This window comes from Orcinus orca, chromosome 7 (genome assembly GCF_937001465.1).
Source record: "Orcinus orca chromosome 7, mOrcOrc1.1, whole genome shotgun sequence".
Lineage (NCBI taxonomy): Eukaryota > Metazoa > Chordata > Mammalia > Artiodactyla > Delphinidae > Orcinus > Orcinus orca.
Genome location: NC_064565.1, coordinates 66238338 through 66259893, shown reverse-complemented (window position 1 = coordinate 66259893; position 21556 = coordinate 66238338). Strand labels below are relative to the sequence as shown.

Sequence of the window (21556 nt, the reverse complement as noted above, 5' to 3'; positions counted from 1 at the left end):
TATCTCGACAATCTTTCCAACAATCTTCATCCATCTTTCCCTCTTCAGAACCACCAAGATTTGTCTCCAAACTGAACAGCCTCACGGTTGTAGCGGGTGAGCCCGCTGAGTTACAAGCATCTATAGAAGGCACCCAGCCTATTTCTGTCCAGTGGCTTAAAGAAAAGGAAGAAGTGATTAGAGAAAGTGAAAACATCAGAATTACATTTGTGGAAAATGTTGCAACTCTGCAGTTTGCAAAAGCAGAGCCAGCTAATGCTGGGAAGTATATCTGCCAAATCAAGAATGACGGTGGAATGAGGGAGAACATGGCCACGTTGACTGTTTTAGGTTGGTACAGTATGGTGCGATAGTTCCTTGATACAAGGAGGTGCCAAACGCTGAGATGACTTACTAAGAGATACTGGTAGAGTCTCCTGTTTTGAATTTCTAGAACTATGTCAGTCGTCACCCATTTCAAAGGTTTACGGGAAAGGACCTTTCAAACACTCTTTTCTGTGTCTGTGAGCCTAACAAAAATGAGCCGTCTCTTATTATTTTCTTGATGGGTTAGGAGATGTAATCATGACTATCTTTTGTTGAAGAATGAAAAAATTGGGAGCCCAGCATATGCCACAAGGAAATTTTTTCTGAAAGTAATAGTTGTTAAAGCTGACAAGAACTCCAAAGATCAAAGTTTGATAGGAACGACTTGCACTTTCATCTTTGGGCATATTCATTTTCAATTTTGCCATTGTTTGGATAACAACTTTCAAAAAACTGTCTTTACCACCTTAAAGTAGAATAGAAATACTGAGTAATTCATAACAACATGTAGGCTTTGTTCTAGAGAGGGTCAAGTGCAAATCAGTATATATCAACATTGATTTGTACATTGAATTGTTTTGGAAGTCAACTAATGCACCAACATATTTCTTAATAATAACTCATATAATTTCATGACAGTGTGTAATTATGGAATCACATTTTAAGGTCTAGAGAAAGAGAGAGAGAGAGAGAGAGAGAGTGAGAGAGAGAGAGAGAGGGAGCCCTAAGATATCCATATCATTGGAAGAAACTGTTAATGAATTTGATAGTAGAAACAAGGTAAAGGTAACAGGCTTTGACAGATGGCTATCACATTTTATTTCAGAGCCTGCGGTCATTGTCGAGAAGGCAAGTTCGATGACAGTGACTGCAGGAGAAACGTGCACTCTGGAGTGTAAGGTGGCTGGCACTCCTGAACTCTCAGTCGAATGGTACAAGGATGGAAAGCTGTTGACCAGCAGTCAAAAACACAAATTTAGCTTCTACAACAAAATCTCTTCCTTAAAGATTCTCTCCGTTGAAAAGCAAGATGCAGGCACATACACTTTCCAGGTTCAAAATAATGTCGGAAAAAGCAGCTGCACGGCTGTGGTTGATGTTTCAGGTTAGTTCGGATATGTTCTTCCCATTGCTTAAGCAAATTCCTTTCACACGCTTTCTTCTCTCAAGTGTCTTCTATTCTTTCAAACCACGAGTCTCTTGCCTCTCCTCATGCAGACCGAATGGTTCCTCCCTCTTTCACACGAAGACTGAAAGATACAGTTGGGGTGCTGGGTACATCTTGCATCTTGGAGTGCAAAGTAGCTGGATCATTGCCTATCTCTGTTGCCTGGTTTCATGAGAAAACCAAGATTGTCAGTGGAGCAAAGTACCAAACTACGTTTTCAGATAATGTCTGCGCGTTGCAGCTGAATTCTCTGGACTCATCGGACATGGGCAATTACACATGCATGGCTGCTAATGTCGCTGGGTCTGATGAATGCCGTGCTGTGTTGGCTGTACAAGGTCAGTGTTAGACGCTCACACCCTTTCTTATGAGTTCCTCTTTGGGTACATATCCAGGTTGGCACACATTCAAAAGTGCTCTTCTTTTTGATTCAAAATTGCAACTAAATTCGATGCTTACAGGATCTTATCATTATCCTCCTTGTCTATGTAGAACCACCCTCTTTTGTGAAGGAACCTGAACCTTTGGAAGTACTACCAGGCAAAAACATCACCTTCACAAGTGTCATTAGAGGAACACCTCCGTTCAAGGTTGGCTGGTTCAGAGGTGCCAGAGAACTGGTGAAAGGAGACAGATGTAACATCTATTTTGAAGACACCGTGGCAGAACTGGAATTATTTAATGTCGACACATCTCAGAGTGGGGAATATACCTGTGTGGTTTCTAACAATGCCGGCCAAACATCCTGCACTACCCGTCTCTTTGTAAAAGGTTTGCTCCAGTGCATTTGTGCTTCCTACTTTTTAAGGGACATCTTTGTTTGTGTTTTCACTGTGTTTAACTGCTGTGCTTTGTCACTCCCCAGAACCAGCTGTATTTGTGAAGAAATTAAGTGATCACTCTGTAGAGCCAGGGAAGTCCATCATTCTGGAGAGCACCTACACTGGAACACTCCCCATTTCAGTTACCTGGAAAAAGGCTGGTGTGAACATTACACCATCTGAAAAATGCAACATAGTCACAACAGAGAAGACCTGCATCCTGGAAATTCTGAATAGCACAAAAGGAGATGCAGGACAGTATTCTTGCGAGATTGAAAACGAGGCAGGAAGGGATGTTTGTGAAGCTCTGGTATCTACATTAGGTGTGTTTCTTATTCTCAAATGATTGGCATTTGTCTAACATGAGGCATGGTTTGTGTGCTTTTCTTTAATTCCAGTTGCTGACTGTGAATCTTTCTTCTTTAGAACCACCTTATTTTGTTACGGAACTGAAGCCTCTGGAGGCATCAGTTGGAGATTCGGTTTCTTTACAATGCCAAGTTGCTGGGACACCAGAAGTTACAGTGTCTTGGTACAAAGGCGATACCAAGTTACGGTCAACTCCTGAATACAGGACCTATTTTACAAACAATGTGGCCACACTTGTTTTTAATAAAGTGAACATCAATGACAGTGGAGAGTACACATGTAAAGCAGAAAACAGTATAGGGACTGCTTCTTCTAAGGCTGTCTTCAGAATTCAAGGTGATGATATTATTTTAGAAATTAAGAAGTTTCTTTTTTCCTTGTCTTCACTCTTATCTTTATGGGGAAATTTTTATTTCATCTACTAATGCCTCAAGTATTACTTGTCTTCCAACAGAGTCCCAGCACCCACCTTCCTTTGCAAGGCAACTGAAGGATATCGAACAAACTGTTGGGTTACCAGTTACCCTCACTTGTCGACTGAATGGCTCCGCACCCATCCAAGTGTGCTGGTATAGAGATGGGGTACTTTTACGAGATGATGAAAATCTACAGACATCATTTGTAGATAATGTGGCAACTTTAAAAATTTTGCAAACAGACTTGAGTCACTCTGGCCAATACTCCTGCTCAGCTTCTAATTCACTTGGAACAGCATCTTCCAGTGCTAGACTGACAGCAAGAGGTTTGTTCCTATGTTACTCTCTCTCTTTGCAAACCATGACTTCTTAGTCATTGTCAAAGTAGAAACGGCCAATAAAAAACAGAAAAAAAACCCATGTTGCCTTTTCTTCTCATCTTTCAGAACCTAAGAAATCTCCCTTCTTTGACATCAAGCCTGTATCTATAGATATTATTGCTGGGGAAAGTGCTGACTTTGAGTGTCATGTTACTGGTGCTCAACCAATGCGAATTACTTGGTCAAAAGATAACAAGGAAATCCGTCCTGGAGGAAACTACACAATTACATGTGTGGGAAACACTCCCCATTTGAGAATTCTTAAAGTAGGCAAAGGAGACTCTGGTCAATATACTTGCCAAGCAACCAACGATGTTGGCAAAGACATGTGCTCAGCTCAACTCAGTGTAAAAGGTATCTTCACATGGCATTTACCAATATTGTTCTTTCCCATGTTGTGTAATTTTCTTTGAAAAGTTTCTTTAGTTTGTAAATGTTCGGGATAAAGTAACTGGATCATGTTGGAATTTGTATGTTAGTGGTGGAGGCAACATTCATCGAAGTTCTGTTTTCTCTTTATTTTGTTCTTTAAGTTAGTGTATCTCTAAGAGTAGTCTTATCAGAGGGTTGTTTAATTGAAATTTGTTAAATGTTGTTTCAACTCTCTCTTTTTTCACTCTTTCCTATTATGTGGCATTCTGACTTACCATTTTGATCAAATACCTCTATAATACATTAACTTACATGTTTTAGTTTCCGTATCCAAACTACAAAGATTAACTTGCCAATTAAATTCTCTATTAAAAATATTAAAAGTTTATTTAATAGAAAAGATAAATATATTTTACCACAGAACTCTCAGAAAGGGCATATATTCTTACTAATAAACCAGATTAAAAATGTATTTATGGACTCTTCAGCTACAAACGTAAGCTGTTTTTTTCCTTTGACTTACTAGAACCTCCAAAGTTTGTTAAGAAATTAGAAGCTTCAAAAGTTGCAAAGCAGGGAGAATCCATCAAACTGGAATGTAAAATAAGCGGTTCCCCGGAAATCAAAGTTTTGTGGTTCCGAAATGACGGTGAACTTCATGAAAGTTGGAAATACAACATGTCATTCATGGATTCTGTGGCATCGCTCACCATCAATGAAGCCAGCACAGAGGATAGTGGGGACTATATCTGTGAAGCCCATAATGGTGTTGGGGACGCCAGCTGCAGCACAGCCCTGACGATTAAAGGTTAGACATGCTAAGCTGCTTTCTTTCTTCCTTCTCCTCTGATCTGGATTCTTTCTCAGCAATGTTCTGAGCTCCAAAATAAAAAGGCTAGTTAAGGGGATTTGCTTGCAATTCTTAAACTAGTTTTTATGACTAGTCATTTCTTATGTTAGTATACTGTCATATGGTCACACCGGGCACTCAACGATTTAGACTCTAAAATATTTTTTCCCTTTCATTAGGCAAATGCTCTCATTGCTTATCTTCTTTTCTTCTGGTAGCACCTCCTGTTTTCACCCAGAAGCCTTCTCCAGTAGGAGCCCTTAAAGGTTCTGATGTTATCTTCCAATGTGAAATTTCGGGAACCCCCCCATTTGAAGTGGTGTGGGTTAAAGATCGCAAGCAAGTTCGGAGCAGCAAGAAATTTAAAATCACTTCGAAAAATTTTGATACAAGTCTCCACATCCTTAATCTGGAAGCTGCCGATGTAGGAGAATATCACTGCAAAGCTGCTAATGAGGTGGGAAGTGACACGTGTGTTTGCACTGTCAAGTTCAAAGGTTTGTATCCATGGGCACAAAAATATTTATCTCTTGCTTTCATCTTTTCTTGCTTGACCAATAATGTATGTGGCTGTGATTCTCATCTTTTTTCTCTAACCACAAATTTCTTTCATTAGAACCCCCACGGTTTGTGAAGAAGCTAAGTGACACCTCAACCCTCGCTGGGGATGCCGTTGAGTTACGGGCCGTAGTGGAAGGCTTCCAGCCCATTGCTGTCGTCTGGCTGAAAGATAAAGGTGACATTATCAGAGAGAGTGAAAACACTAGGATTTCATTCATTGATAACGTTGCAACACTCCAACTTGGAAGCCCAGAAGCATCTAACTCTGGAAAATATGTGTGCCAGATCAGAAACGATGCCGGAATGAGAGAGTGTTCAGCAGTCTTGACTGTCCTAGGTTAGTAACAAAATACAGCCTGAGAAAAAAATCAGGTTGATTGACCCATGATCATTGCCTGCACATATTACTCTTAGCCAATAATATACTGATTACACTCTTAGTTTGAAAGAAGACTTTGTGTTCAATGCAATATACTTCTTTCAGAACCAGCCAGAATCATAGAGAAACCAGAACCCATGACTGTCACTACCGGAAATCCTTTTGCATTAGAGTGTGCAGTGGCTGGGACACCAGAACTTTCAGCCAAGTGGTTCAAAGATGGGAGAGAATTATCTGCAGACAGCAAACATCACATCACATTCATCAACAAAGTGGCTTCACTTAAAATCCCTTGTGCAGAAATGAGTGACAAGGGGTTATATAGCTTTGAAGTGAAAAACAGTGTTGGTAAAAGTAACTGCACTGTGTCTGTCCATGTTTCGGGTGAGTAGTATGAGGTTTTTGTGAATATACCCTTTTTCCTGGGGTAGAAAATAAGGCTTCTCTTTCAACGGAAAACTACCCTTCTCCACGTAGATCGAGTCGTGCCTCCTTCCTTCATCCGCAAGTTGAAGGACACCAATGCCATCCTGGGGGCCTCGGCGGTTTTGGAGTGCAGAGTCTCCGGCTCCGCGCCCATCTCCGTGGGCTGGTTTCAGGATGGAAATGAGATCGTTAGTGGGCCTAAATGCCAGTCCAGCTTTTCGGAAAACGTCTGTACTTTGAATCTGAGCTTCTTGGAGCCCTCTGATACAGGCACATACACGTGCGTGGCCACCAACGTGGCTGGGTCAGACGAATGCTCGGCCGTCCTGACTGTCCAAGGTCAGTGCACAGGCACCAGGCTGCTGCTTGACTTAGTGACTGCCTCACAGGGGATTTCTTTATTTTGTCTTCGTGTGTAGTCTTTTTTTTGTTTGTTTGTTTTTTAACATCTTTATTGGGGTATAATTGCTTTACAATGGTGTGTTAGTTTTTGCTTTATAACAAAGTGAATCAGTTATACATTTACATATGTTCCCATATCTCTTCCCTCTTGCGTCTCCCTCCCTCCCACCCTCCTTATCCCACCCCTCCAGGCGGTCACAAAGCACCGAGCTGATATCCCTGTGCTATGCGGGTGCTTCCCACTAGCTATGTACCTTACGTTTGGTAGTGTATATATGTCCATGCCTCTCTCTCGCTTTGTCACAGTTCACCCTTCCCCCTCCCCATATCCTCAAGTCCGTTCTCCAGTAGGTCTGTGTCTTTATTCCTGTCTTACCCCTAGGTTCTTCATGACATTTTTTTTCCTTAAATTCCATATATATGTGTTAGCATAAGGTATTTGTCTTTCTCTTTCTGCCTTACTTCACTCTGTATGGCAGACTCTAGGTCTATCCACCTCATTACTTCGTGTGTAGTCTTTTTTATTATTATTAATTAATTTATTATTTTTGACTGTGTTGGGTCTTCGTTTCTGTGCGAGGGCTTTCTCTAGTTGTGGCAAGCGGGGGCCACTCTTCATCATGGTGTGCGGGCCTTTCACTATCCTGGCCTCTCTTGTTGTGGAGCACAGGCTCCAGATGCACAAGCTCAGTAGTTGTGGCTCACGGGCCTAGTTGCTCCACGGCATGTGGGATCTTCCCAGACCAGGGCTCAAACCCGTGTGGCCTGCATTGGCAGGCAGATTCTCAACCACTGCGCCACCCGGGAAGCCCTTGTGTGTAGTCTTAATTCCCTTTTCTTCAAGGAGCAAAAGCACTGCTCAATTGGATTTCTTTTTTCTCTTGATCTCCCCCACTCCTGGGGTATCTAGAACCACCATCTTTTGAACAAGCCCCTGATTCTTTGGAAGTTCTCCCTGGAATGAGCCTCACATTCACCAGTGTCATTAGAGGCACCCCGCCTTTCAAGGTCAAATGGTTTAAAGGCAGCAGGGAACTCGTGTCAGGGGAGTCATGCAGCATCTCTCTGGAAGATTTTGTCACAGAACTGGAATTGTTTGAGGTGGAGCCATTGCAAAGCGGGGAATATTCTTGCCTCGTGGCTAACGACGCTGGCAGTGCTTCCTGTACCACGCATCTTTTTGTGAAAGGTTTGCTCTTTTCTCCAAAACATGTATCTTTAGCATTCTTTTCTGATTCTTTATTTGAAGATGCCACTTCTGCCCTGCTGTTTTCTCCTTATAGAACCAGCCACCTTTGTGAAAAGATTGGCTGATTTCAGCGTCGAGACAGGAAACCCCATCGTTCTCGAGGCCACGTTTACCGGCACACCTCCCATCTCGGTGAGCTGGATGAAGAATGAGTTCCCCCTTACACAATCTCGGAATTGCAGCATTACCATGACGGAAAAATCTACGATCCTAGAAATTCTTGATAGCACAATAGAGGATTATGCACAATACAGTTGCCTCATAGAAAATGAGGCCGGTCAAGATATTTGTGAAGCGCTGGTATCTGTCTTAGGTATGTTGACAGTTACCTCTTCTTGTTGCTCTCTTTTCTTTCTTTTAATACATCCTCTTTTAGCTAGTATGATTGATTGATTACCATCCTTTCTACCTCAGAACCACCTTATTTTATTGAGCCTCTGGAACACATGGAAGCAGCCATCGGAGAACCTGTAACTTTACAGTGTAAAGTGGATGGAACCCCAGAAATTAGAATTTCTTGGTATAAAGAACACACAAAGCTACGATCGGCTCCTGCGTATAAAATGCAATTCAGAAATAATGTTGCCTCCTTAGTAATCAACAAAGTGGATCCCAGTGACGTGGGAGAATACACGTGCAAGGCTGAAAACAGCGTGGGGGCAGTGGCTTCCTCAGCTGTGCTCGTTATCAAAGGTGATGATCGTTCTCCTAACAAGTCTTGCTGTGTGTTGACAGATCCACTTTCTTAAAAACGTCACAATGTTAATGGGTTGAAGTATGCTGCGGGTGTTTTCTCTCTTGTAAATAAGGATTGTCTGTGACTCCCTTCCAGAGCGCAAACTTCCACCTTCCTTTGCAAGAAAACTGAAGGATGTTCAGGAGACCCTTGGCTTCCCAGTTGCATTTGAATGTCGCATCAATGGCTCAGAACCTCTTCAAGTGTCTTGGTACAAAGATGGGGTGCTTTTGAAAGACGATGCTAATTTGCAAACATCTTTTGTTCATAATGTAGCAACTCTTCAGATTTTGCAAACTGACCAGAGCCATGTTGGTCAGTACAATTGCTCTGCTTCTAATCCTCTTGGGACAGCTTCATCCAGTGCGAAGCTCATCCTCTTAGGTGGGTAGCTCATCACATTACCCTCTTCATCATAAAGCAGTTTCACTGCTCCGGGCCACCAAAGGTCTGGTGCCACTTAGTTTCTGCTCCACGTCTGGGAGCATGAAAACTGAAGTCACCATGTTGGTCTTCATTCTTTTCAGACCATGAAGTGCCTCCTTTCTTTGATCTAAAGCCTGTGTCAGTAGATCTTGCTCTTGGAGAAAGTGGTTCTTTTAAATGTCACATAACTGGAACTGCACCAATCAAGATCACTTGGGCCAAAGATAACCGAGAGATTCGCCCTGGAGGCAACTACAAGATGACTTTGGTTGAAAATACTGCCACTCTGACGGTTCTCAAAGTAGGCAAAGTCGATGCTGGGCAATACACCTGCTATGCAAGCAACGTCGCTGGAAAAGACTCTTGTTCTGCTCATCTGGGTGTACAAGGTACTTGTTCAAGTGAAATAGTAAGGTCTCATTTCAACATCTGAAAATATAGGAGAAAGCGTGTGCTTGAAAGATACGTTTAGGACTATGGTCTAGGAATTGGAAGTGATTGAATAGATCCAGGGTCTTCTAAGTGAGAGCAAGTTTTTTATAATGTTTATTTAAAAAAATATAAAACTGGTCAAACATGGACTGAAGGTCCATTTTCAAAGGCTGAAATTGCAAGAAAACCCAAGTTTGAAAGAAATTATCTTAGGACAATAAAAGGAAGTTGTCTCGAATGACTTACTTTCCACATTAGTTTATAAATTAATGGATTTTGTTCCTCGAGGGGCTAGCAGAGCCCCAAACTATCAAGCCCTTCAAGAAGAGTCAGATTGTATCAACTTCTTTTCCTCTACTAGCTCCACTTAAATAACAATGGAAGCCAGGGGACTGGGGAGTACATCAATATCTGACATCATGGAAGGCAACCATGTCTCTCTGTAGCATGTTCAAGGCTGCTGTGGTCAGAAATCAAACATTTAACTCAATGAGCTGCTGGTCTAACCCATGAGAGCATTTTTAAGGGTTTTAATGGTGATAGTTTATAAATAACTTCAAATTAAAACAGAGTTAGATTTAGCAGCCCACGTGCTCTGTGATATATCGCTAATTATTTTTATCTCCCTAAACTTGAATTTTTTGATTGAGTTAATGAAGAAAGCGATCGCTCTCCCCACTTCAAAGGGATATTATGAAGGTTGAAGAAATATCTATTTAAGGCCTATAAGAGAAAATAGCACTTTAAAATATTAAGATATCTAACCCAATTTTGCTACTCTGACTCTTCATGGTACATAACTGATATCTTTGCAGCCACAGGAAATAGACCGTCCTGCACTGGTTCACGTACAAGAAAGTAATCAAACTCTCTCAAATCCCTGTAAACCGTAGTGTGATTTCACCAACAGATACACACTCTGACTGTGATCTTGCACAAAGTGATTCTTTTGCTGGTAGGAGGATTGCACAAAAGGGATAAATGTCTCTTCCTCTTTCCTTTTGCAATAATATTTGATGTGGGTGCTTACAAAAATAAATATATTTTATAGGAATTTTCTAGTTAAGTTTCACCTAACTATTCTTCCTTGAACCGCAGCAAATAAATTTGTCTTCCAGAGCGAAAGACCTCTCTGTTTGATTTTTCACTTCATCCTGAATTATACGTGTCTTCCCTTCTCTTCCCTTGTGTTTTCTGTCTTGCTTCCATAGAACCCCCCAGGTTCATTAAGAAGCTAGAACCTTCAAGAATCATGAAACAAGGTGAATCTACAAGATATGAATGTAAAGTAGGAGGGTCTCCAGAAATCAAAGTTTTATGGTATAAGGACGAGACTGAAATTCAAGAGAGCAGTAAATTCAGAATGTCATTCCATGACTCGGTGGCGGTATTGGAAATGCACGCTCTCAGTGTAGAAGACAGCGGAGACTACACATGCGAGGCCCGCAACGCAGCGGGCAGAGCAAGCAGCAGCACCACCTTAAAAGTTAAAGGTCAGCTCCTACCCTTCTTTCATGTTTTTCACGTTAACTTCCTCCTAGTTGTCCTCTCAATTCCCTGTTTGACTCTCCGTCGAGGTTCTAAAAATTTTAAAGGACACAATAGAAAATCGAGTGTAGTGTTCTCTCTCTATGGTGGAATGGAAAACTGATTCTTACTTGTAACTACATAGTTACAGAACACATCCTAATGTTCCTTTTTTCCTAATTTTAGAACCACCCGTTTTCCGCAAAAAGCCTCGTCCCGTTGAGACACTGGAAGGAGCTGATGTTCACCTTGAATGTGAGCTTCAGGGCACCCCCCCATTTCAAGTTTCTTGGCATAAAGACAAGAGAGAACTTAGGAGTGGCAAGAAGTACAAGATAATGTCTGAGAACTTCCTGACGAGTATTCACATCCTGAGCGTCAGTGCTGCAGACGTTGGGGAATATCAGTGTAAAGCCACGAACGACGTGGGGGGAGACACCTGTGTTGGTTCCATCACTCTGAAAGGTTAGAGTGACTCCATCCTCTTCTGCTTACAGTTTTCCTTCTAACTTTAATACCCTGTTGGCCCCTCAGCTCTTGCCCCATCCTTTACCACTAGCTGTCTTGTACTTTTCCCCTCTCTCCTTTCTAAATCCTTTTATAGTTAGTGCGCATCCCATTTCTAAATCCTACTAATTACCCTTTTAGACAATTTTCCCAGGAGGTTTTGATTGGATTTAGAAAGCTAGAGAGGCCAAGATGTTCGACTCTTTCTGCTTAGTACAAACTCTCATGCACCTCTGCTCCCATTCACCAAAAATGCCTCTTCTTTAAGAAATAGAAACAACACATGATCACCAGTTTGATTCCTAACATTCATAGCTTTGAGGGAAATACCCATCGCCCCACACATTTTAAATCCCTGATTTTGCCTCTTTTTCATCAGCACCACCAAGATTTGTGAAGAAGCCCAGTGACATTTCTGCCATCGTTGGTGAAGAAGTTCGGCTTCAGGCTGCTATTGAAGGCACTGAGCCCATTTCCGTGGTGTGGTTCAAAGACAAGGGGGAGATGGTCAGAGAAAGTGACAATATATGGATCTCTTATTCAGAAAACATTGCAACCCTACAGTTTTCAAGAGTGGAAACAGCCAATGCCGGGAAATACACCTGTCAGATCAAAAACGATGCCGGAATGCAAGAGTGCTTCGCCACGGTGTCCATCCTCGGTTAGTGCAGATAGAATGTCATCATGAATAGAAGGCACGCACTTACCAGTACTCGTGTCTTCTTTAGTTTTTCAATGTGATTTTAACATTTGAAAACAATTTACATCTCGTTCCAGAGCCTGCAGCAATTGTCGAAAAGCCAGAATCCATAAAAGTGACCACGGGAGACACCTGTACCTTGGAGTGCATGGTCACTGGCACACCCGAACTCACTACTAAGTGGTTTAAGGATGCAAAAGAGCTGACAAGTGATAGCAAATACAAAATCAGCTTCTTCAACAAAATATCTGGCCTTAAGATTATTAACGTGGCCCCCAGTGACAGTGGGGTGTACAGTTTTGAGGTGCAAAACCCTGTGGGCAAAGACAGCTGCACAGCCTCAGTTCATGTTTCAGGTTGGTTGGTTGGGCTTTTCTTTCAATGTTATTATAGTATAGTTCCTGGTTTACATACGTGTGTATAAGAAACTCCACATTCTACAGCATGACATGAGTCTGACATCCTCTGAATCAGCAAAATCAGAGGTAATAGACCTATAGAGTTAGAAGAAAACCAAGTCCAAAAGTTCTATCCCTTTCTTTTGGAGGAATTTCCACAATTCAGGGTGGTAGGAATAACACTTAATCTCTGGATAAGGAATAAGGATATGTAGTCTTCTACTGTCACTTATGCTGGAGTAATTCTCCACATAATGATTCACAGCAAAGAGAGACCAAAATTCCTAATAAGTCAACTAGCACGTCTTGTCCACTGATTCTCAAGGCTTTCCATGGTGTGACCCCACTGGGAACTCTGTGATATCCTCACAGAAGAGCCAAATGGATCTAGGCATATTCCATCAAAAAGACAATAATTCTCTCTTCAAATCATTTTATAACTGATGTCCTTGTTTGTTTGATTTTTATCACATTCAGACCGAATTGTGCCTCCTTCATTCACAAGAAAATTGAAAGAGACAAATGGTCTGTCTGGTTCCTCAGTGGTAATGGAGTGTAAAGTCTATGGGTCACCTCCAATCTCCGTCTCCTGGTTCCATGAAGGAAACGAGATCAGCAGTGGAAGGAAGTACCAGACCACCCTGACGGATAACACTTGTGCCTTAACTGTGAACATGCTGGAAGACTCGGACACCGGCGACTACACATGTATAGCTACTAATGTGGCTGGTTCTGATGAGTGTAGTGCTCCTTTGACTGTGAGAGGTCAGCTAAAAATAACAGCGAAATAGAATTGCGTTTCATTATTTATTCAACATTTTTGTCATCAGAATTCAAAAGTAGTAAACTTTTTCCGGTATGTGCTTTTTTGTTTAGAACCACCATCTTTTGTTCAGAAACCTGATCCCATGGATGTTTTAACTGGAGCAAATGTAACTTTCACAAGCCTTGTAAAAGGAACACCCCCGTTCAGTGTCAGCTGGTTCAAGGGTAGCAGTGAACTAGTACCAGGGGACAGATGTAATGTGTCTTTGGAGGATTCAGTTGCTGAACTGGAGCTGTTTGATGTAGATACATCACAAAGTGGAGAATATACCTGCATCGTTAGTAATGAAGCTGGCAAAGCTTCTTGTACAACACATCTGTATGTAAAAGGTTTGTTTGACTGCCATTCTGCATTTTTACAATTAATATACATGAAGTAATAGGTGTGCCTGTATCTGTGTGTGTATGTGCTTTATTTCATGTTTTCAATTTGCCTGCTACAGCCCCAGCCAAATTTGTGAAGAAGCTCAATGATTACAGCCTAGAGAAAGGAAAACCCCTGATCCTAGAGGCCACGTATACTGGAACTCTTCCCATTTCAGTTACATGGAAGAAAAATGGCACAAATATAACTCCTTCTCAGAGGTGTCATATAACCACAACTGAAAAATCTGCAATCCTGGAAATTCCAAGCAGCACAGTGGAGGATGCAGGACAGTACAACTGCTACATTGAAAACGCTTCCGGGAAAGACTCCTGTTCAGCACAAATCCTGATACTAGGTGTGTTATGATTGCACATTCGTATCTTTATATACAAATAACCATCCTGGCATGTGTCCTTCATGACTGGTTATCTCTCTTGGCTGCAGAACCACCATATTTTGTCAAGCAGTTGGAGCCTGTGAAGGTGACCATTGGAGATTCTGCCTCTTTGCAATGCCAACTTGCTGGGACCCCTGAAATTGGGGTGTCCTGGTATAAAGGAGATACGAAATTGAGACCCACGACTACCTACAAAATGCATTTTAAGAACAATGTTGCTACACTGGTTTTCAACCAGGTTGATAGTAATGACAGTGGAGAATATATCTGCAGGGCTGAAAACAGTGTGGGAGAAGTTTCTTCATCAACTTTCCTGACTGTTCAAGGTGATTGCAATATTTTTTAAGTGAATGAATGTGTTTCTTTTGAACAAGATTTAAAATATCTGGCGAGGGTCTTCTTTTTAGGAAAATCTTCCCAAACGCAAAACTTTCTTCTTAAGTAGTTCTGCCTACAAATTAGCAGTTTCTTTTTTTTGATCACCTTTACAGAGAGAGATAAAATGACTAATCTTCAGTTGGAAGGATCGTGTCATCATTTGTCTCTATAATTAAATCTTTCAGAAAAATGAGTAACCATATTTTTTTAAATTCCATGCATGGGTGTCTCATGCAGATTGCTAGAAAGCAGTCTTAAAAAGTAAGAAAATCTGCTACATGCCAGAGATGTACCTTAAGCCAATCAGTTTCTCTGCTGGCTTACATATTTTTACACCTACCATGCGTCAGCGTGGCATCAAAGTAAAACTTTTGCTCCAAAAATTTACCTGCTTTTCTTTGAGTCCAAGTTAATTCAGGATATGTGAATACCTCCTGATACTTTCATAGGAATCCCATTATTTATATAACAATAATTGTGAGAAGACTATTCAGTAAATTCAAAATGTCCAGAAGTATTCATTACTTTAATTCTATTCCTACAGAGGAAAAACTTCCACCGTCGTTTTCTCGACAGTTGAGAGATGTTCAAGAAACGGTCGGGCTGCCAGTCGTTTTTGAGTGTGCTGTCAGTGGATCAGAACCTATCTCGGTGTCTTGGTTTAAAGATGGCAAGCCGTTGAAAGACGGCCCCAATGTACAAACATCATTTTTAGATAATGTAGCCACTCTCAATATTTTTCAAACAGATCGGAGTTTTGCAGGCCAGTATTCTTGCACAGCTACAAATCCTATAGGTTCTGCTTCTTCCAGTGCCAGACTCATTCTCACAGGTGTGTGGATTCTTAAATTTCTATTTCTGTAATTAACTTTTTTATAACCAAATTTGAAATTAGAGGAGGATGATTTGTGTGAACTGGGATGGTCAGGTATGGAGCCTGAAACCATGTCTTTCTGCTCTCCTCTCAGAGGGGAAGAACCCGCCCTTCTTTGACATCCCTCTTGCCCCTGTGGATGCTGTGGTGGGAGACAGTGCAGACTTTGAGTGCCATGTGACTGGGACACAACCAATAAAGGTCACCTGGGCCAAAGACAACAGACAGATCCAAAGTGGCGGAAACTATCAGATTAGTTATCTGGAAAACAGTGCCCACCTGACAATCCTGAAAGTAGACAAAGGAGACTCTGGACAGTATACGTGCTATGCTGTCAATGAAGTGGGAGAGGACTCCTGCATGGCTCAGCTCAATATAAAAGGTATCTTTGTATATCACATCCTAAGGGTGCGGTTTTATTAGGACAGATGAAATTTAGCACATTTTTAAACCACTGACATAAAAATGTTTCAGAAGAAATAAGTTTCTCTAGAGAAAAGGTGATCTTTTAAAATCTGTATTTCTCTAAGTTTTTATATATCCTACATAACCCTAAGATCACTCCTTCCCCCGCTTTTTTCTTTTTACAAATATCTGGTTCTGTAAATGACCATAAGTTATTCTTATCATCCATCCCATAAATCAGAGAACAGTTTAAAATAAGCTTGTGAAAATAAAAGAAAAAAAACACAATATTGTAAATCAACTATATGCCAATGTAAAATAAAAAAATTGTTTTAATTTAAAAATAAAATAAGCTTGTGGAAAGAGGCCAAAATGTTTAGGAACATTACACTGATATGGTGTATTCAGTTGGTCAGCATTGACTTTGAACTTAAAATATGACTTTTCTTTCTTGAAAAGCCTCCTATTAGTAACCTACTTCTGGATTCCACTTCATATATCCTTGAACTTTCTTACAGAGCGGCTAATTCCACCAAGTTTCACTAAAAAACTCTCGGAGACAGTAGAAGAAACAGAAAGGAACTCTTTCAAACTCGAGGGCCGTGTTGCTGGTTCCCAGCCTATTTCTGTCGCTTGGTACAAAAATAACGTAGAGATCCATCCAACGTCTAACTGTGAAATCACATTCAAGAACAACACACTTCTGCTGCAAGTCAAGAAGGCAAGCATGGACGACGCTGGTTTGTACACGTGCAAAGTGTGGAATGATGCAGGCTCTGCTCTATGTACATCTTCAGTCGTCATCAAAGGTAAGTCACCTTCAGAGCCCCTGGCATGATGTGTTTTTCTTTACTGCCTTATTAGACAGCCACGTGTGTTTCTTCTGACATCTCGACCAAGTAAGTTTTAACAGATGTGAATATATATTATTTAATTGGCTTGCCACAATTCCACATATGTTTACTAAAAAATATACATTAGTTGTAATTATGTGGCCCAGGAAAGTAGGTGTCATATAATAAATGGACTGTACCTTAGCTTGTAAATCACATCTCGAAATTCTCTCAGGTAGTTAGAAGTCTAAGTCTACTTTGAAATTCATACATTAGTTACATATAAATTTTTGTGAGGCACATTTGTTTTGAAATTTTTAAAAATTTTCATCATTGAATATTGCATTACCTTTGCTTATTATGAGTTCTATCACATTCTGAAACATTCTCTTTTCTAAGGATATTTCTAAAGGATTATTGTCTGACATATATTGCCCAAAGCTCTTAGCCTATAAATGAATATTAACCTCATACAAAAGTGTAAAATTTGCTCAGAAAGAAAAAAAAATGGGTGGAAAGATGTTGCATATCATTATGAATACACAGTCATAGCTTGAGGCAAAGAAATAGACTGTATTGTTTAAGGAGATCTTCTCAATCTGATCCTTTAACCATAATGGCTTCATCCATATAACTGTTTTTTCTTTTTCTTAACATCTTTATTGGAGTATAATTGCTTTACAATGGTGTGTTAGTTTCTGCTGTATAACAAAGTGAATCAGCTATACATATATATATATATATATATATATATATATATATATATATATATATATCCTCATATCTCCTCCCTCTTGTGTCTCCCTCCCACCCTCCCTATCCCACCCCTCTAGGTGGTCACAAAGCACTGAGCTGACCTCCCTGTGCTATGTAGCTGCTTCCCACTAGCTATCTATTTTACATTTGGTAGTGTATATATGTCCATGTCACTCTCTCACTTCGTCCCAGCTTACCCTTCTCCCTCCCCGTGTCCTCAAGTCCATTCTCTATGTCTGCGTCTTTATTCCCGTCCTGCCCCTAGGTTTGTCAGAACTTTTTTTTTTTTAGATTCCATATATATGTGTTAGCATACGGTATTTGTTTTTCTCTTTCTGACTTACTTCACTCTGTATGACAGACTCTAGGTCCATCCACCTCACTACAAATAACTCAATTTCATTTCTTTTTATGGCTGAGTAATATTCCATTGTATATATGTGCCACATCTTCTTTATCCATTCATCTGTCGATGGACACTTAGGTTGCTTCCATGTCCTGGCTATAGTAAATAGAGCTGCAATGAACATTTTGGTACATGACTCTTTTTGGATTATGGTTTTCTCAGGGTATATGCCCAGGAGTGGGATTGCTGGGTCGTATGGTAGTTCTATTTTTAGCTTTTTAAGGAACCTCCATACTGTTCTCCATAGTGGCTGTATCAATTTACATTCCCACCAACAGTACAAGAGGGTTCCCTTTTCTCCACACCCTCTCCAGCATTTGTTGTTTGTAGATTTTTTGATGATGGCCATTCTGACTGGTGTGAGGTGATACCTCACTGTAGTTTTGATTTGCATTTCTCTAATGATTAGTGATGTTGAGCATCCTTTCATGTGTTTGTTGGCAATCTGTATATCTTTGGAGAAATATCTATTTAGGTCTTCTGCCCATTTTTGGATTGGGTTCTTTGTTTTTTTGATATTGAGCTGCATGAGCTGCTTGTAAATTTTGGAGATTAATCCTTTGTCAGTTGGTTCATTTACAAATATTTTCTCCCATTCTGAGGGTTGTCTTTTCATCTTGTTTATGTTTTCCTTTGCTGTGCAAAAGCTTTTAAGTTTCATTAGGTCCCATTTGTTTCATCCATATAATTATGAGGCAGTTCATCAAAATCACTTTACAGTCTAACTTCCTTGAACAACTGGGAGTTAATTACCAACTCTGTTGATCTAGCTGGCCATGTCAGGGTGCACAGACAGTAGGTTAATATCATCAATAGATTAATATTGCTAATAAGCTAATATCATTGAGTTAACTTTTTATAATTCTAATTTCATCACTCACTTAATAGTACTTAAATGCGTTTGAATTTTAAAACATTTAGTTAAATGAAGAATGAATGCTTAACCATTCATGTTGGTTTTACATTGAGTAGATAAATACTTTCTATAGAATTCTGAGACTTTTTATCCATAGAGTTTAAAAATGAATAGATATCAGAAGTTTTCATCTTTGCAATCATGAATATTGCTTATTTTCCTTATATGTAGGTCTCAGAACCATTCAATAAAATCATTACATAACACCAAGCTATACATGGCCTTCCCATCATGTTACTGATATCTTCTTCACGGGTTTTCATTTGAGCACTGAGCTTCAACGCCTCATTCCTTTGGGCAAAGGTTGGATTTTAAATGCTACTGTAGCTGCATATAATAGCTAAAGATGATCATAAGAGAAAATCACATATTAACATGTGGGCTCATGGTTACTCAGATGTTGGCTTTCTTTCCCAGAGGGTAGCAAACATTGTATATCATGAGCAGAGTTCTCCAACAGGCCCTTCGTTTTTAGGGTTCAGTGAAAATACAGCTGCATGCAGGTTTGAGAGAATCAACAGTGTGCTATATGACATCGAAATTTATAGGAACGGCCAGTGCAGTGTTTGCAGTGCCTAATGTTTGCAACACACAGATGCTTGGGTAATTCATGGGCAGCATGGCATCTGTTCTTTGCTTGTTTTTAAACCTTTTTCTATTTATAAAATCCAACACATGTAACTATTGCTTTCAGAGACAAAGGCACATGATTCAGTTCTATTATAGCAACCAGTGCTACCTGTTAGAGGCAAAACTTGTTTCTTTTCTGGAGTTTAATATTTTTTTGTTTTTATGTTCCTCATGAAAATCCCTTTCTAATTCTAGCACCTAAGAAGCCACCTGTGTTTGATCAGCACCCTACTCCAGTAACAGTTAGTGAAGGAGAATTCGTGCAGCTTAGCTGCCACGTCCAGGGATCAGAACCGATCAGGATCCAGTGGTTGAAGGCTGGCAGGGAAATAAAGCCCTCAGACAGATGCAGCTTCAGCTTTGCTAATGGGACTGCTGTGCTGGAACTCAAGGATGTGTCTAAAGCAGATGCGGGAGATTATGTGTGTAAAGCTTCAAACGTGGCTGGAAGTGACACTTGCAAATCAAAAGTGACCATTAAAGGTACAGACACCTCAAAACTATTTGGATTAAGTCAACTGCTTGTGTTTATTTGCTTATTACAGTTTAAGTAAGAATGGAATTAGATTTTTAGAATTATCAGTTACTGCTCATTTGCAATTCATAGTCTCCTTATTATAATTGAAATATTAGGTGATTTAGTGGCAATAATTTCCACACAAATTTTCTGAAAGTACCCCAAGTTCACCATCACACTTCTTGACCTTTTTTTCACCATATCCAAAAGGATGTAACTAAGTGGAGTTCCAAAAATGATCCTGTAATAATGTGACATAAGGTAGCCTGATCTCATATCCCTAAAGGAGATCTATATAATAAAACCAAGTTGAGAAATATAAAACTTGATGCGATTAATGTGATTGCAGTTCAATCTGCATGTAATAGCTACAACTAGTTATAAATGTCTATGAAACTGCTTTGTCTTCTATAGTCCACTCTCATATAGAGTGTGTAATATTTGTAACATTGCCATATTCTCAAAGCCTGTTTTTCAAAGGAAATTATTTATTACAATTTGAAGGTAATTGTGATTTTTTTAAAAAACATATAAACGTGTTGTTTTAGACAAACCAGCTGCCGTCCCAGCAGCTAAGAAAGCAGCAGTAGATGGAAAACTCTTCTTCATATCAGAACCTCAGAGTATGAGAGTTGTAGAAAGTAAGTACTTCATGAAAATTACATCTTCATCTGTCTTGTACATTTTACTGCTGATTTCATTTCAGAAAAACTGGTTTTGGAAAATTAAATTTTTATTGATTTGTTTTCATTGTTCCTTAGAAACCACTGCAATATTCATTGCGAAAGTTGGAGGTGATCCAGTTCCAAATGTTAAGTGGACAAAAGGGAAGTGGAGACAACTGAGCCAAGGAGGTCGAATTTTTATCCACCAGAAAGATGGTGAAGCAAAGCTGGAGATCAGAGGCACCACAAAAACCGATTCTGGATTATACCGATGTGTCGCATTTAACAAGCATGGTGAAATTGAAAGTAATGTTAATCTACAGGTGGATGAAAGGAAGCAACAAGAGAAAATTGAAGGAGATCTTAGAGCAATGCTGAAAAAGTAAGTTCAATAAAATACCATGCACGGTAATGTTCCATTCATGGACCATCCCCTCCAAGATTCAGATTGTGAAAGAACATTAGCATATAGACATTTTAACAGAAACAGATAAGCAAATACACAGTATTTGAGTGGAAGTTAGTGGTGCATTAACATCAATTTCTGAATAATCTTGAGAAACTTTTGAGAATGAGGTGAATTTTTATTAAAATTTTGAACAAAGGAAATGGCCTGTAGAGAAACCTGTGTGTCTAGGCATGAAATTTTTGTTTCTATGTGTAATTTCTCTTGCTCTGAATGGCTTTCTAGATCAACCATTTTAAACATTTTCCATAATTGCCAATAATTTCAAAACCAATTATGTTTGAACATCACTGTTAATCAATTAATCAGCATTTAATTTCTACATATTTTCCTCATGATATATGTATTCTTTATTGATGCTTTCCATGGCTATTATTATTTTTCCTTATAATTCTTTCATTAGCCTCTTTTGTTGTAAAGCTTACAAAAATATTTTTGTTATCCTTTCTTAAACTCTTGGATCAAAATTCCATACTTTGTGACTATAGTCTGATCTTAATCCACTCCACCTCCAAACCCACAATTTTGTTTGTTTGTTTGTTTCACAGTTAACATGGTAAAATTAGTAGTTCTTAAATAAAGGACACAAAACTATTCCTTTGTGGAAAAAATTTTATTACATTTATAATCTTTGAATGATGATAGACAATTCAAAATAAGTAGAAGACAGGTGATTCACGTTTATTTCTTATTTCA

General features: G+C 39.7%; 1 protein-coding gene across 1 annotated transcript in view; it reads left to right on the top strand.

Moving 5' to 3' along the window:
• Positions 1-21556, top strand: part of TTN (titin) — a 281341-nt gene that overhangs the window by 87422 nt on the left and 172363 nt on the right. The window contains exons 67-98 of the mRNA XM_049712583.1: positions 49-330; positions 1133-1411; positions 1525-1812; positions 1967-2245; positions 2340-2618; positions 2722-3000; positions 3119-3406; positions 3527-3814; positions 4359-4640; positions 4901-5179; positions 5299-5580; positions 5728-6006; positions 6100-6387; positions 7361-7639; positions 7734-8012; positions 8114-8392; positions 8532-8819; positions 8963-9250; positions 10505-10786; positions 11007-11285; positions 11707-11988; positions 12105-12383; positions 12903-13190; positions 13302-13580; positions 13694-13972; positions 14062-14340; positions 14937-15224; positions 15361-15648; positions 16190-16480; positions 19408-19695; positions 20278-20370; positions 20491-20776. Of these exons, the coding sequence (XP_049568540.1) occupies positions 49-330; positions 1133-1411; positions 1525-1812; positions 1967-2245; positions 2340-2618; positions 2722-3000; positions 3119-3406; positions 3527-3814; positions 4359-4640; positions 4901-5179; positions 5299-5580; positions 5728-6006; positions 6100-6387; positions 7361-7639; positions 7734-8012; positions 8114-8392; positions 8532-8819; positions 8963-9250; positions 10505-10786; positions 11007-11285; positions 11707-11988; positions 12105-12383; positions 12903-13190; positions 13302-13580; positions 13694-13972; positions 14062-14340; positions 14937-15224; positions 15361-15648; positions 16190-16480; positions 19408-19695; positions 20278-20370; positions 20491-20776 (8866 nt within the window). The remainder of the gene's footprint in view (positions 1-48; positions 331-1132; positions 1412-1524; positions 1813-1966; positions 2246-2339; positions 2619-2721; positions 3001-3118; positions 3407-3526; positions 3815-4358; positions 4641-4900; positions 5180-5298; positions 5581-5727; positions 6007-6099; positions 6388-7360; positions 7640-7733; positions 8013-8113; positions 8393-8531; positions 8820-8962; positions 9251-10504; positions 10787-11006; positions 11286-11706; positions 11989-12104; positions 12384-12902; positions 13191-13301; positions 13581-13693; positions 13973-14061; positions 14341-14936; positions 15225-15360; positions 15649-16189; positions 16481-19407; positions 19696-20277; positions 20371-20490; positions 20777-21556) is intronic.